Source organism: Colias philodice, chromosome 24, assembly GCF_061535455.1.
Source record: "Colias philodice isolate Cphi_HAF_F1 chromosome 24, ilColPhil1 Martin Lab GWU primary, whole genome shotgun sequence".
NCBI classification, from domain to species: Eukaryota; Metazoa; Arthropoda; class Insecta; order Lepidoptera; family Pieridae; genus Colias; species Colias philodice.
Window position 1 is genome coordinate 7,337,306 of NC_143109.1, and position 12,964 is coordinate 7,350,269.

The 12,964-nt window shown below is 32.4% G+C and overlaps 1 protein-coding gene across 1 annotated transcript in view; it reads left to right on the forward strand.

The window, feature by feature from the left end:
- The window catches only part of LOC149477791 (uncharacterized), a 92,308-nt gene extending 79,775 nt beyond the window's left edge, over positions 1-12,533 (forward strand). The window contains exons 5-8 of the mRNA XM_089710381.1: positions 3,311-3,420; positions 3,975-4,082; positions 10,059-10,157; positions 10,460-12,533. Of these exons, the coding sequence (XP_089566507.1) occupies positions 3,311-3,420; positions 3,975-4,082; positions 10,059-10,157; positions 10,460-10,598 (456 nt within the window). The 3' untranslated portion in view covers positions 10,599-12,533. The remainder of the gene's footprint in view (positions 1-3,310; positions 3,421-3,974; positions 4,083-10,058; positions 10,158-10,459) is intronic.
- The last annotated feature ends 431 nt before the right edge of the window (positions 12,534-12,964 follow it).

A 12,964-nucleotide genomic window follows, 5' to 3' on the forward strand; every position in this document is an offset into this window, starting at 1 on the left:
TAATTAGATGATGTGTCGCAAATGAATTTTAAGTCAAATTAGATCGTGTTCAAATTTGGATATGGCTTTGTGTATTCATTTCTATTTGTAGAAATGATTTGGTTATGTTTGCGTTGAATTGGGAATAACTTTATTAAGTGGTGTGGTTATTTGGAATTGAAAAGAGGATTCGTGTGATGATATTGTGTTGTGTGCAAATTTGTATTGGTCATTCCAAAGTTTATAATATGGCAATGTGGGCAATATATGTATGCATTTATTATTGCACGCCTCATAAGCGAAGCGTTGAGGTGGGTACTACTTACTGTCACTTCGCGCAAAACATCTGATTTTTCAAACTTAAAATGTCTTTATGTATCATATATTGCACTTGTAAGATAATACATACACACACATATTAAGAAAAAACACTATTTTTAACATTCATGATATTTTTGATGTCATTTTTGTTATTTAAACAAGTTAAAAAACAGTTTAAAAAAGTTCTGTCTTGGACGTCCGTGTGTCTGTATGTGCGGAGGATTTTCTTGTTAACACGATAGCGACCGAAATACTTTACTAATCGAGTCTTTTTTTTTTCTCTTACACTTGAGTATGCTCAGGAATAGAACCCTTTCATTTTTCAGGGTCTGATTCGATGGGTTTGACGCACTTGGTGCACTTCTCAACTTGTACCTACACCATGCTCAAATGGTGAACTTAGCAACTTGTACACTTCTCAAATGGTACACTTCGCGACTGGTACACGTCTCAAATGGTGCACTTCGCAAATGGTGCACTTTTTAAGATTAGTTGAGATTTGGAAAAATTGTGTAAAAATGAAAGAATTTTTAGTTTTGGATGTTTGATTTTTATAATTATGTCAACACAATAATAATAATTAAACTATACAGAATCACCTTAAACACTATAACATTTTGGGTCATTTTTATTTTTTCAAAAATAAAAATGTGACTCGGATATAATAAAAATAATATAGTTATGTCAAAAAAAAGTAGATTTACAGTAAAAAAATATCATAATAAAGATATGATATAATATCATATTATATCTATAACCTTTGTAATATTATTATTTAACTTTTAACTATTACTAATTAAATAAAAGCTTTAAATTAAATCATAACCTGTTTCTTAAAAACAAATTAGTAAAATTAATAAAAAGTAAAACTTTGTAATTGTTACTATTTAATAATTAAGTAAATAGCTATTAATTAAATTACTTGAATAATTGGAGAAACGTGATCTTCTTCATGAAATGTTCCACCGCAATACTTCTGTCTTCTAATTTACGTAATAGTTTTTTATATTTTCGATCAAACATTTACTAAGTTTTACTTATTATTACTTTTACTAATTTGTTTTTAAGAAACAGGTTAGATTTAATTTAAAGCTTTTATTTAATTAGTAATAGTTAAAAGTTAAATAATAATATTACAAAGGTTATTGATATAATATGATATTATATCATATCTTTATTATGATATTTTTTTACTGTAAATCTGCTTTTTTTTTGACATAATTATATTATTTTTATTATATCCGAGTCACATTTTCATTTTTGAAAAAATAAAAATGACCCAAAATGTTATAGTGTTTAAGGTGATTCTGTATAGTTTAATTATTATTATTGTGTTGACATAATTATAAAAATTAAACATCCAAAACTAAAAATTCTTTCATTTTTACACAATTTTTCCAAATCTCAACTAATCTTAAAAAGTGCACCATTTGCGAAGTGCACCATTTGAGACGTGTACCAGTCGCGAAGTGTACCATTTGAGAAGTGTACAAGTTGCTAAGTTCACCATTTGAGCATGGTGTAGGTACAAGTTGAGAAGTGCACCAAGTGCGTCAAACCCGATTCGATGTGGTTTAATTTTTATTAAATAAACAAAAACAATAATTAATAAATAATTATTAAAAAAAAATTATGAGGCGTGCACTTTTGGATTTTCCAAATTATTTAAATGTTATTTAGGTTTGAAATCAAGAAATTATACTAATAAGCACATCATTTTTCTATTTTGTTATTAATGTGTCTATTAGATGAATATATTTGTTCAATTTCAGAAACCGTAACCTACCATCTTCACTTTGACTACTCCACATATAGACAAAACTCAGAAAACTACTACTAAATTCAGTTTCTTGTGAAAAATCAAAACTGAAATCGTGTTTTTACGATTAAATAAAATTTATATAATATAAGGAAAAACCTCCAACAAAACATGATAAAAAATGTTCATCTTGGGTAACATACAATATTTATCTCTGTAGTGTATTTTTCTATGATTGAAATTAAACCCTTGAAGATATTTCTCACTTTAAGCATCTAACCTGCGGCTATTTAGTTGAAACTTCTTCCGTGAGTTGTCTTCATGTGGCATTTCTAATAAAAACTTAACTGTTTTTACAAGTTCATTTTCTGCTAAATAAATAGAGCAACTTTTATGATAATAAGTAATTATGATGATAATTCGAGTACATCCATTTTTTTATTAGGGATAGGATTTAAAAAGATGTAAATAAATTAAGTAGGTCATCATTATATTTTAAAGATAAACGTCATCTTTTTTTCAATCGAGAAACAAACAATAAAAGTCATACCATATAGGTACTTCATAATTCCTTTGAAACAGCCAACTGGCAGATAAATCACTTACAGATTAAAATATATTCCATTTATCCAATACAGTAACGTGTCGTGAACAAAAAATGCAATTTACCAACGATATATGGCCGTGGAGTCTGTTAAAACTTCCAGATCAATGAGTTGAAACTACGACTCGCCGACCAACATTTTTCATCCGTACTAACATGTAAATTGTAGGCTCTGTATATACGCAGTTGTTTTGAAGAATATAAATGAAAAACTTATTAGAGTTCGGTGGTGAACTGAATAATTAAGTTTTGTAAAACTGTACATTTACGCCTACGCTGTTATATTGATACTATAAATAATAATGAAAGAAACATAGAGTTTGGTAAATCCCTCTCAAATTTGTATATATAAGATATGTACCTATTGTCATTGTCATGATAATTACGTTATGTAAAACGGAGAGAAAAAGAAGAATACTTGAGTAAAATTATGCAAAATATATTACTAAGATTAAGCTAATTTATGGCATTTTAAAGAAATATTTCTCGGCGGCGGTATCCCATGCTTAAATAGCATATTTTTCAATTTGAGTTTCAAACAATTTATGGATCAACTTTAACAATAAAAACCAAATCCTACAAATCGTATATTTAACTTTAATTTGACATTATTTGTACAAGTTTCTAATTGTAATAATTTGTTGCAGATGTTTGGAATGCTAAATGTACCCCATACTTCTGGGAAGATCCTGCGGTACCCGGGACCCTCTCGACCTCGGGGTGCTTCTACTTTCATGGTGCCCCCTCAACGTGACAGGTCAGTTATATTTTTATTGAGATAATATATAATAATTAATATATACAAGTATTAATAAGTAGTATATTATGTGATTATTTAATAAGAAAATTAATTGGGCTAAGCTCATTGTTATTTTATTGGTGAGTCTCTCGACAACTTTTTAAATCGTTTATGTTTAAAAATTTAAAACTTTAGGAACCTTTCATCGAATCTTGGTCATAAAGCTCAGTTTCAAGGATTACATAGAGAGAAAAGTCCCCAATAACTTACATTTTAATAAATACGATACTTACTGATTTTATGAATGCAGCATCATTTATTACAATTTCAATCCATACTAATATTATAAATGCGAAAGTAACTCTGTCTGTCTGTCTGTTACTCAATCACGCCTAAACTACTGAACCAATTTGCATGAAATTTGGTACGGAGATATTTTGATACCCGAGAAAGGCCATAGGCTACCTTTTATTGCGAAATATGTACCACGGGCGAAGCCGGGGCGGACCACTAGTATGATTGAAATTATTTCAATTATATAGGGATTCATTAAATCTACCAATTGTCAACAGGTTCGAGGCTCTGAAGAAGTTGATAAGGCAGGAACACATCCGCGAACTGCAAAGGAAGTATGAAACCGAACAAAAGCAAGAAATTAAAGAAATCGCTGCTGGTCGGGGGTAAGTATTTATACCAAAATATATCATCAATTTATGTAGGTATATTGATTCAAGATATTTCTACCAATTATACGAGTTAAAGAGATACTAAAGATTTGTATATGAAGCAAAGTAGAGGCTAATTCAATTGTTAAAAGTATTTTTTCTTGCGATTTCTTTATTTTCGATTCAACTCTTTATTATTCACATAACACTAAAATTTCAGTAAATTAAGTATTTAAAATTTCTTGATAAAGAAAGGTCTTAAATAAATTAAGTATTCTACGCATAAATTCATGAAGAGAAACTTATGTTAATTCTAATGTGTACCAAAACTAAGTTTGTTTTCTTAGGGACAAAATTACTTTAACTAAAACTAGCGGTCCGCCCCGGCTTCGCCCGTGGTACATATTTCGCAATAAAAGGTAGCCTTTGTTCTTTCTCAGGGTCTAAAGATTATCTGTGCCAAATTTCATCAAAATCGGTCCAGTAGTTTGTGCGTGAAAACCATACATACATACATACTTACATACATACATACATACAAACTTTTCCTCTTTATAATATTAGTATAGATAAACTGTTATATTATACCGTTAATATTGCGATGTACATATTGTGAAGATTTATATTGCTTCTTTATTTAATAACTTTTTTCGAAGATTTACTTCAAATAATTTTTTCTTCAATAGTCAATCAAATTGATTAATCATCCCTATTTCCCTGCTATCTATTATATATATTATAAATGCGAAAGTAACTCTGTCTGACTGTCTGTTACGCCCACTTAAACCTCTCAACCGATTTTTATAAAATTTGGCACAGACAATCTTTAGACCCTGAGAAAGAACAGGCTACCTTTTATCAAAACACCACGCGGGTGAAGCCGCGGGCGGAAGCTAGTTATTGATATATTTCTAGGTATAGAGATCTGAAGATACTGTAGATGTACTCTTGGAATATTTAATATTAATATTTATATAGAACTCGCTTTCCACCCGCGGTTTCGCCCGCGCAGTCAAAGAAAAACCCGCATAGTTCCCGTTCCCGTGGGATTTCCGGGATAAAATCTATCCTATGTCCCGGGGTAAAAAGTAGCCTATGACCTTTCTCGGGTATCAAAATATCTCTATACCAAATTTCATGCAAATTGTTTCAGTAGTTAAGGCGTGATTGAGTAACAGACAGGCAGACTTTCACATTTATAATATTAGTATGGATTTTCTAATCAGTCTGACAGTTTCATAGAACTTTGCATACCTACGCTTTACCTAGTAGGTAATGACTTCAGCGAAGTTTTCAATCGCAGTTCCGGGATTTCTATTTATATTATTCCACAAACAGACAAACGAATCGTTAGTTTGTTGTAAGCTTTCAGCTTATGTTTCCTCAGTTACCTGTGAAGTAGCTTCTGTTGCTAGCAAGTTGCTTAAGTTAATAAGTACCTACTTACCTACTGCTTTTCGAACCGATGCGATGATAAACATCAATTTATGTATTTTGATTTTTAACAATTCGTAAGAGCTTCTGAAGTTGAACGAATAAAATTTTATCAGAATAATTTAAGTCTGAATATCGTTGTTCAATAGTTAGAAAGATAAAAAAATCGAAATTAGACATTTTCAAAGAGGGCTGTCTGAACGACAATATACCTACCAGACTTATTTTTTAAATCAACGCGCAATTTTTCATATTATAATGTTAATTATGTAAAAAAATCACAGGTTCCAGGAGATTGAGTCATTAAAGCCAAAACTTCTAAATTTTGAATAAAAAAAGTATTTTACATCTTAAGTTTCAGTAGCATTTTTCCTTCAACTTTTTATAAGACTTTTTTAGGAAAAAATCCCAACGGAGAGTACGAGAGACGGTAGTTCTAAATTTCACATTATTAAATGAAATTTCCTTTACATTTTTAACTTTCTTGGAAATGTTGAAAGGACTGTGCAAATGTCAAAATGCTTAAGACTTTCATAAAGACCTTTATAAAGGAGAAAACAGTTAAAAACAGTCTACGTTAAAAATCTTAATGCGACATCTTTTACCGATTGTCGAGATGTTTTATTTCCTACTAGCGGTCCGCCCCGGCTTCGCCCGTGGTACATATGAAAAATAGATGTTGGCCGATTCTCAGACTTACCCGATATGCACAGAAAATTTCATGAGAATCGGTCCACCCGTTTCGGAGGAGTATGCAGACTAACATTGTGACACGAGAATTTTATATATAAGACTAGCGGTCCGCCCCGGCTTCGCCCGTGGTACATGTTTACGTTTTCTCTACATAAGAACCATCCTCGTACTTCAAGGAATATAATAAAAAAAGAATTATCGAAATCGGTTCAGCCGTTCTCGAGTTATGCGCTTACCAACACATTTTGCGATTCATTTTCATATATAAGATTTGCGTGCCGTTTTCTAAACGTTAATTAAGTTTTATTATTACTTTTTGGAGTATTATAGTTCTACCTAAAGAAGTGGATCTTCAGGATCATAACTTAGTTCTGATAATAATAACTAGCTTCAGCTCATGGCTTAGCTCTTCTTATTATTTTATTCTATTATCACTGTACTAGATTGAATCCAGAATCATTACCTATTCTACTGTATATGGGTAACAAACATCCATCCATCCGAATTATTGTATACGTATAAAAATGCAGGAAGAAGGCTTTCATAAAAAAAATGTATTTTAGGGCTACTTCGTTCAACAATAAAATGTATAGTTACGTAAAATTCGTATAAAGCATAGAACATACATATACATATTGTAAATATAAATTACTAACCTCTGTCTTTGAAGTCGGTTAAACGCATTCCTTGAAGCACATTATTACTCTACAAAGAACACTAACACGTTCTACAAAGATATTAAAATTCATAAATTATTATCATAAATATTTTAGTTGAAACATGGTAGTTTCGCCACAAACGATGTTATTAAATTTTAAAAGTTGGACCGAGTTATCAAGTTTGAATCTCGCAAAGTTTTCGAGGTAGGTACATTAGCTACAAACGCTTATTCAATTTTACCAACTTTCAACGTGAGGGATATTGTGTTTTAACTTTTATATTTTGTGTGAATTTAAATTTTAATATAGTAATATAGTTTTTAAAGTGCAGATTGGATGTAAAATAGTTATGTACATACTAATTCATTAATTTCACTAGTCACGAGTAAATATAGTGTATAAAAATTATTTGTACTGTCATTATTTGTCGATTTACTAGCTTATGCGCGCGGCATTTTTCCCTGATGATATTATACCATTATCGATCTGTATCATATACAAAATTTGGTCAACACCAAAGATACGTAGGTATTCTACACTAGCTGCGCTCCGTGGTTTCACCCGCGACACGCGTGGCTCCGCTCCTTTTGGTCTTAGTGTGATGATATCCTCCACCCTTACGTAACCTTCGTTGCATTAATAACTTCAAAAATAAAGTTGCTGCTTTTATTTTAAAAAAACAACCGTAACCTACTGTAGAATGTAGCATCTCTCTTTTGTGTCTATTTATCTGTATGTATGTTTATTAATTTTTTTATTTTCGTTATTATTTATTACTATTTTCTTAATGTTCTAGTATATATATGTACATTCCTATGCCTTCTTTTTATATGTATAATATTTATAACGTGTAATATTGTTTATTTTATTAATATAATTTCTATCCCTCTATACTTCGGTCTGTAGCTGTACTTCAAACATTGGGGGCCACTGAAAATCAGTGCTGTGCTGTTGAAGGCACCTAGCTTAATACTGAGTTGGTCCCCTTTTTGCTAAAGGTCTGCCACACTTTTGTCTTTTTCTGTGTTTTTTGTATTCCTTGTTCTTTTCATTATATCTGTTGTTGGCTTTTGGCGAAATAAATTATTCTTATTCTTATTCTTATTCTTATATGATGATTATAGCCTATACCTTCCTCGATGAATGGGCTACACCGAAAGAATTTTTCAAATCGGAACAGTAGTTCCTGAGATTAGCGCGTTCAAACAAGCAAACAAACTCTTCAGTTTTATAATATTAGTATAGATATACCTGGCATTAAATTATATTCTCTATAAATACATTTACTTATGTATATAGACCGGGAGATACTGACACAAAATTTCGAGTCATTTGTAACAGGATGGCGGTTCTACAGGGGTCTTAGTACGCAATGACAAAAAGAAAAATGATGGTGTGAACGCTGGTACCGGTGGGTTAGTCGCGTGGGCGTTAGTCGAACTCGTCGGAAAAATAGCGAAAGTCAAACGATTTGTAACACAAAAATTTTAGAATTTACCGATAGCCCTTAAAAAAGAAGTAGGCGGTAGTGTCATGCCATACTTTTCCGGTATGACTTACAGCCCGCCATACCGACGCGAATGTGTTGATTTAAAAAAAACAATTATTCAACCATTTGTACCAAGCTAACTTTTGCACAGGTAACCATCGTCGTGCAGCCATTTACGAAAATCGCAATGCCATACTTTTCGGACGATTCCAAATGGTCGCCATACCGCCGAAAATCTGCAAAATTTTTTTATTTCGCCTATCTTTTTGTACCAGTATTGCATTTGGCTTTTTGGAGAGTATTTGATAAAATGTGACCATTATTATATTTGCCATACTTCTAGTAGGGGGAAAAAGTGCTGTCATACTTGAAAAATAAATTTATTATTAATTTATATAAGTGAAGATTTCCAACACCTAGATCTTTGAAATTTTGTATTTATATTTGTCGATCCTCAAACTTACAGGAAAAATAAGTGCCATACTGTTACAAATCGTTTGACTTTCGCTATTTTCCGACGAGTTCGACTAACGCCCACGCGACTAAGCCGCCGGTACCAGCGTTCACACCATCATTTTTCTTTTTGTCATTGCGTACTAAGAACCCTGTAGAACCGCCATCCTGTTACAAATGACTCGAAATTTTGTGTCAGTATCTCCCGGTCTAATAATCCCTCGCAATCCAAGTGAACGTCAAGTTAGAATTAATTAGGTGGAATATATTACTAACTTGATATGGGGGCGCAACTTTTGGGTTTATGCTACTGTCTAACTATATCTAACTTAGTTGTATTATTTTAGTGAAATACCTTAGCGGTAACTTTGTATATTTAGGTCATGGATTTGATCACATATAAAGTAGATACCTAGGTTAAGAGAAGAGTACCTACTATACAAGAAAATGAAAAATGTGGATTCCATTTGCCAACAATTATGTCATCAATAATTAATTTACAGTACCTATATCTACTAGTCCTATAGGTAGTATTATATCATCATCATCATCATTGTCAGCCTACACTTGTCCACTGCTGGACATAGGCCTATGGCACGCCACTGAGCCCGGTCGTTTGCTCGTTGTCGCCAGTTTTGACCAGCAACCCTGCGGATGTCGTCACTCCACCGTGTAGCAGTATTAATATTATCTGTGCTATATCCAAGTTCTAACAATAGATACTAAAATTATTCTACCTCTAATCGGTATTCCATTAAACGTCTAGACAGACTAGTTTCCTGTTCACTGAATTTGTAAAATTTGAAGCAAGGGAATCTCAAACATTATTAATATTCATTCAACTACACTTTCAAAAGATCTTTTAAACCATCGATAAAAGATAGGTAGATACCTGGTACATATTGAGTATAATAATATAACGGAAAACATACATCCAGACCAGCTCAGAAATATAGAATATTTTTTATTGAAATTTAGCTTTACAGGTGAAGATTTAACATATTATCTATATTTATGTTAATACCTGTGTGTAATAGATACTTTATACTGTTACTTGTTTTTATAATCAATAATAATATATATCGATTCAAATACAATTTTGACAAACAGTCTAAAAAGTAAAATCCCTCTATTTGTGTGATTTGTAGACTTCTTTATATTGCAGGTTTTGGCGTAAAGTTTAACATTAAGAAAAATGCATTTCCTCTTCTACACAAAAAATGTATTCTTTAAATAAAATTAAATCATGTATGTTTGTTGCAGTGGTGACGACTACGCTTACGGCGTGTATGGAGAGCAGGAACCACGTGGTCTGCAGCCCATTGAGTACCCCGCTGATGACCCTACCAGACACACTAAAGTGTATGTACTAGAAAGTTCTTTTTTAATAGCTGTTGCTTTCTGTATTCGTAGTTCCGTTCATTTGTTTGGTTTATGTATTCAACAATCGAGCTTTTGTAATCTCTTTCCTTTACTGTTTACTGGACTACTAGTTATTAGCTCACAGAATGACACTATTTAGTTAGGATTCAATGTTTATTTCGTCGAAATACACAATACAACATACAAATGCATGAAAAGGAATAAATGGCAGAGCCAGGCAGAGCAAGCTCCACCCGATGTCTTTTGTTTCTATCTTTTTCTTATCGAGTTGTCTCTTGCAGAAAACCCTCTGGAGGCCGCAGCCAGGTGTCGCAGTTCTCCCGCTACTCCGACGTGATGCTGCCGCCGGCCCGCCGCGCGCTGTACCGCCCGGAGCCCTACCTGGCGCTCGCGCTGCCCGACCTCGTCCCCTACTACTGAACCCTCGCGCTGAGGACCGACACATTCCACGGGACACCCTCCCACGTACAATTTCTCAGGCTTTAAACACGATATATCAGTATTACCATATCCTACTATCTACACCATATCGCTTATGCTTCGGACGCGAGCTTTTGCATTATTTTTATATATGTGAAACTGAATTTTGACGTAGACGCGATTTTATCTTGAAGAATATTTTTATAGTGTAAGATTAGTATCTTCTAGGACTTCCAGATGACAATAATTCCCTTTTGATTGATTAACGTATACACGATCAATTACTCTCGCCGGTCAGCCGGCGAAGACAATAATTTAATCGTATTTAGAGTTTTACAATCGGTGTTTATTAGATTAAGAAATAAAATGTTTGTTAGAATAATTAAATTATCGGCCCGCGGGTCGCTGTTTGAAGCTTGCTTACTGTCTCATCGTGTGGTCTCGACTTCGAGCGCGAATCTTCCACGGGGTTTAGTCTGAGCCCGACGACTTCGTGGAATACCCTTTCCGCGACAATAATACACAAAATGTTAAGTCTGTACATTTATTTTATATAATACATATTATTTTTATTAAATATAACGTTTATGAAGGTACATTCTAGTCAATCCTGGTCAATAATTTCGAAAGAACGACTGTTAGCACAAAATTGATTTTACATGCATTTATTATAAATATAACATGAATAAATATTAATCCCGTAGTTTGTTTGAATATTTATATAAATAATTATTGTTGTGATTAGTCGCTAAGATTATTACCATAATATTTAATATTGTGTTTTTCAAAAGCCTTCGAGACGGCTAAGTCGGTTTCGGCTGTGCGGGGCGCGCGAAAAGAAATTTGCAATTTTTGGGTAATAAATGGTTTGCACAACCGGATCCCGACAAATAATGCTTTAACTACATTTAAATGTTTCATGTTTATAATAGATTATTTGTAAATTAGCAAAGCGCGACACGCGCTCTTTTATCGATAATCATGCTAGGTGGTAGGTTTGTATGCAGCCTAATGTAACATGTCCATAAACAATGTTGCGTTTTAAAAAAGAAATAGATTAGGAATCATTTTGAAAATGGAATTATACATTGACAGGGCCGCGCAACGGCGTAATGGCGGCTATCGATATTTTTTTTATTGTTTTTCACTGAAATAGGCTGCGAGGAGATGTTGTTAACTATTTACTTATTAGATATTATACTTATGTATTTATTGTGTCAAATCTTTCGACTTGTATAACGACGTACACCGTCGGCATATTAAACTTACAGACTATAAAATTTGGCTTTAAAATATTGTATTACTTACATTACAGCTTTAAGCTAGTCAATCTATTCGTTATCCTTCTATTAATTAATGGACGCACGTCCTATCCTACATTACTATTGTATACAATATAATTTATTTATATATAATATTTTAACAATATTCTGTAGAAATTTACAAACTTATTTTATTATCTATGGATCGATTTAATGTTTAGGATCTTGTTTAGCATGTCATACATATTCTGAAACTTAAATGTTAAAAAAAAATTGGTGTACTTAGATCGTGCGCTACATATCTGCAGTAAGCGATACATATGTAATATCATATCAAAATTTTAAAAATAAATTTTGAGAATCAATTTGTGGAAGCTACGACAAAGTCCTGTGGCGTTCTCGATTGGAAAATGTTAATTAATGGATACCACAGAGATATTGTTTGAGCTTTCACAAATCATAGTTTAATTAATTGACAATAATATATGCTAATATAATACGGCATAATTGTAAACGTCGACAATAAATAAGAGGAATCTTTGACAATAAAGTGTTTAGAGAGGAAAAAAATAATTGTACTTAAGATACATATTGTAATTATCCATAGTATTAATATTTAAAATTTTAATTGGTGTTTTCGTTTTTCGAAATAAAAATAGTCACATACTCCAGAGCAGAATGTTTTTTTATTTATCCCCTCCAAGATTTTATCCAAATATCCTATCCATGTCCTTATTTGTCTTTTTTATGTGAAACTTCTTTAGGCGCGTTGAGAGTAAAATTTCAAGGTCGCGTCATGGCAATACCGTCACGCCATGGACTGGAGTAAGGCGACGATTTTGGTATCTTTGAATCTTGCCAAAGAAGTATCACTTCTGACACGTATACACAAGATTAAACATCATAAGCTTTAAAAGACGGAAGTCATGGGTTCAATCCCTGATGGAGACAAAACACGTAATGCTCTAGAAAATAAAGCTTACCTGATAAAATAAATGGTTCTGTGAAATATTTAAATGGCTTTTTTGCTCTATATCAAGGACACTTTTAAATGCTGATTAGAGCCATAATAATTCTCACAAGCATGCAATAAATTTCGCTTTT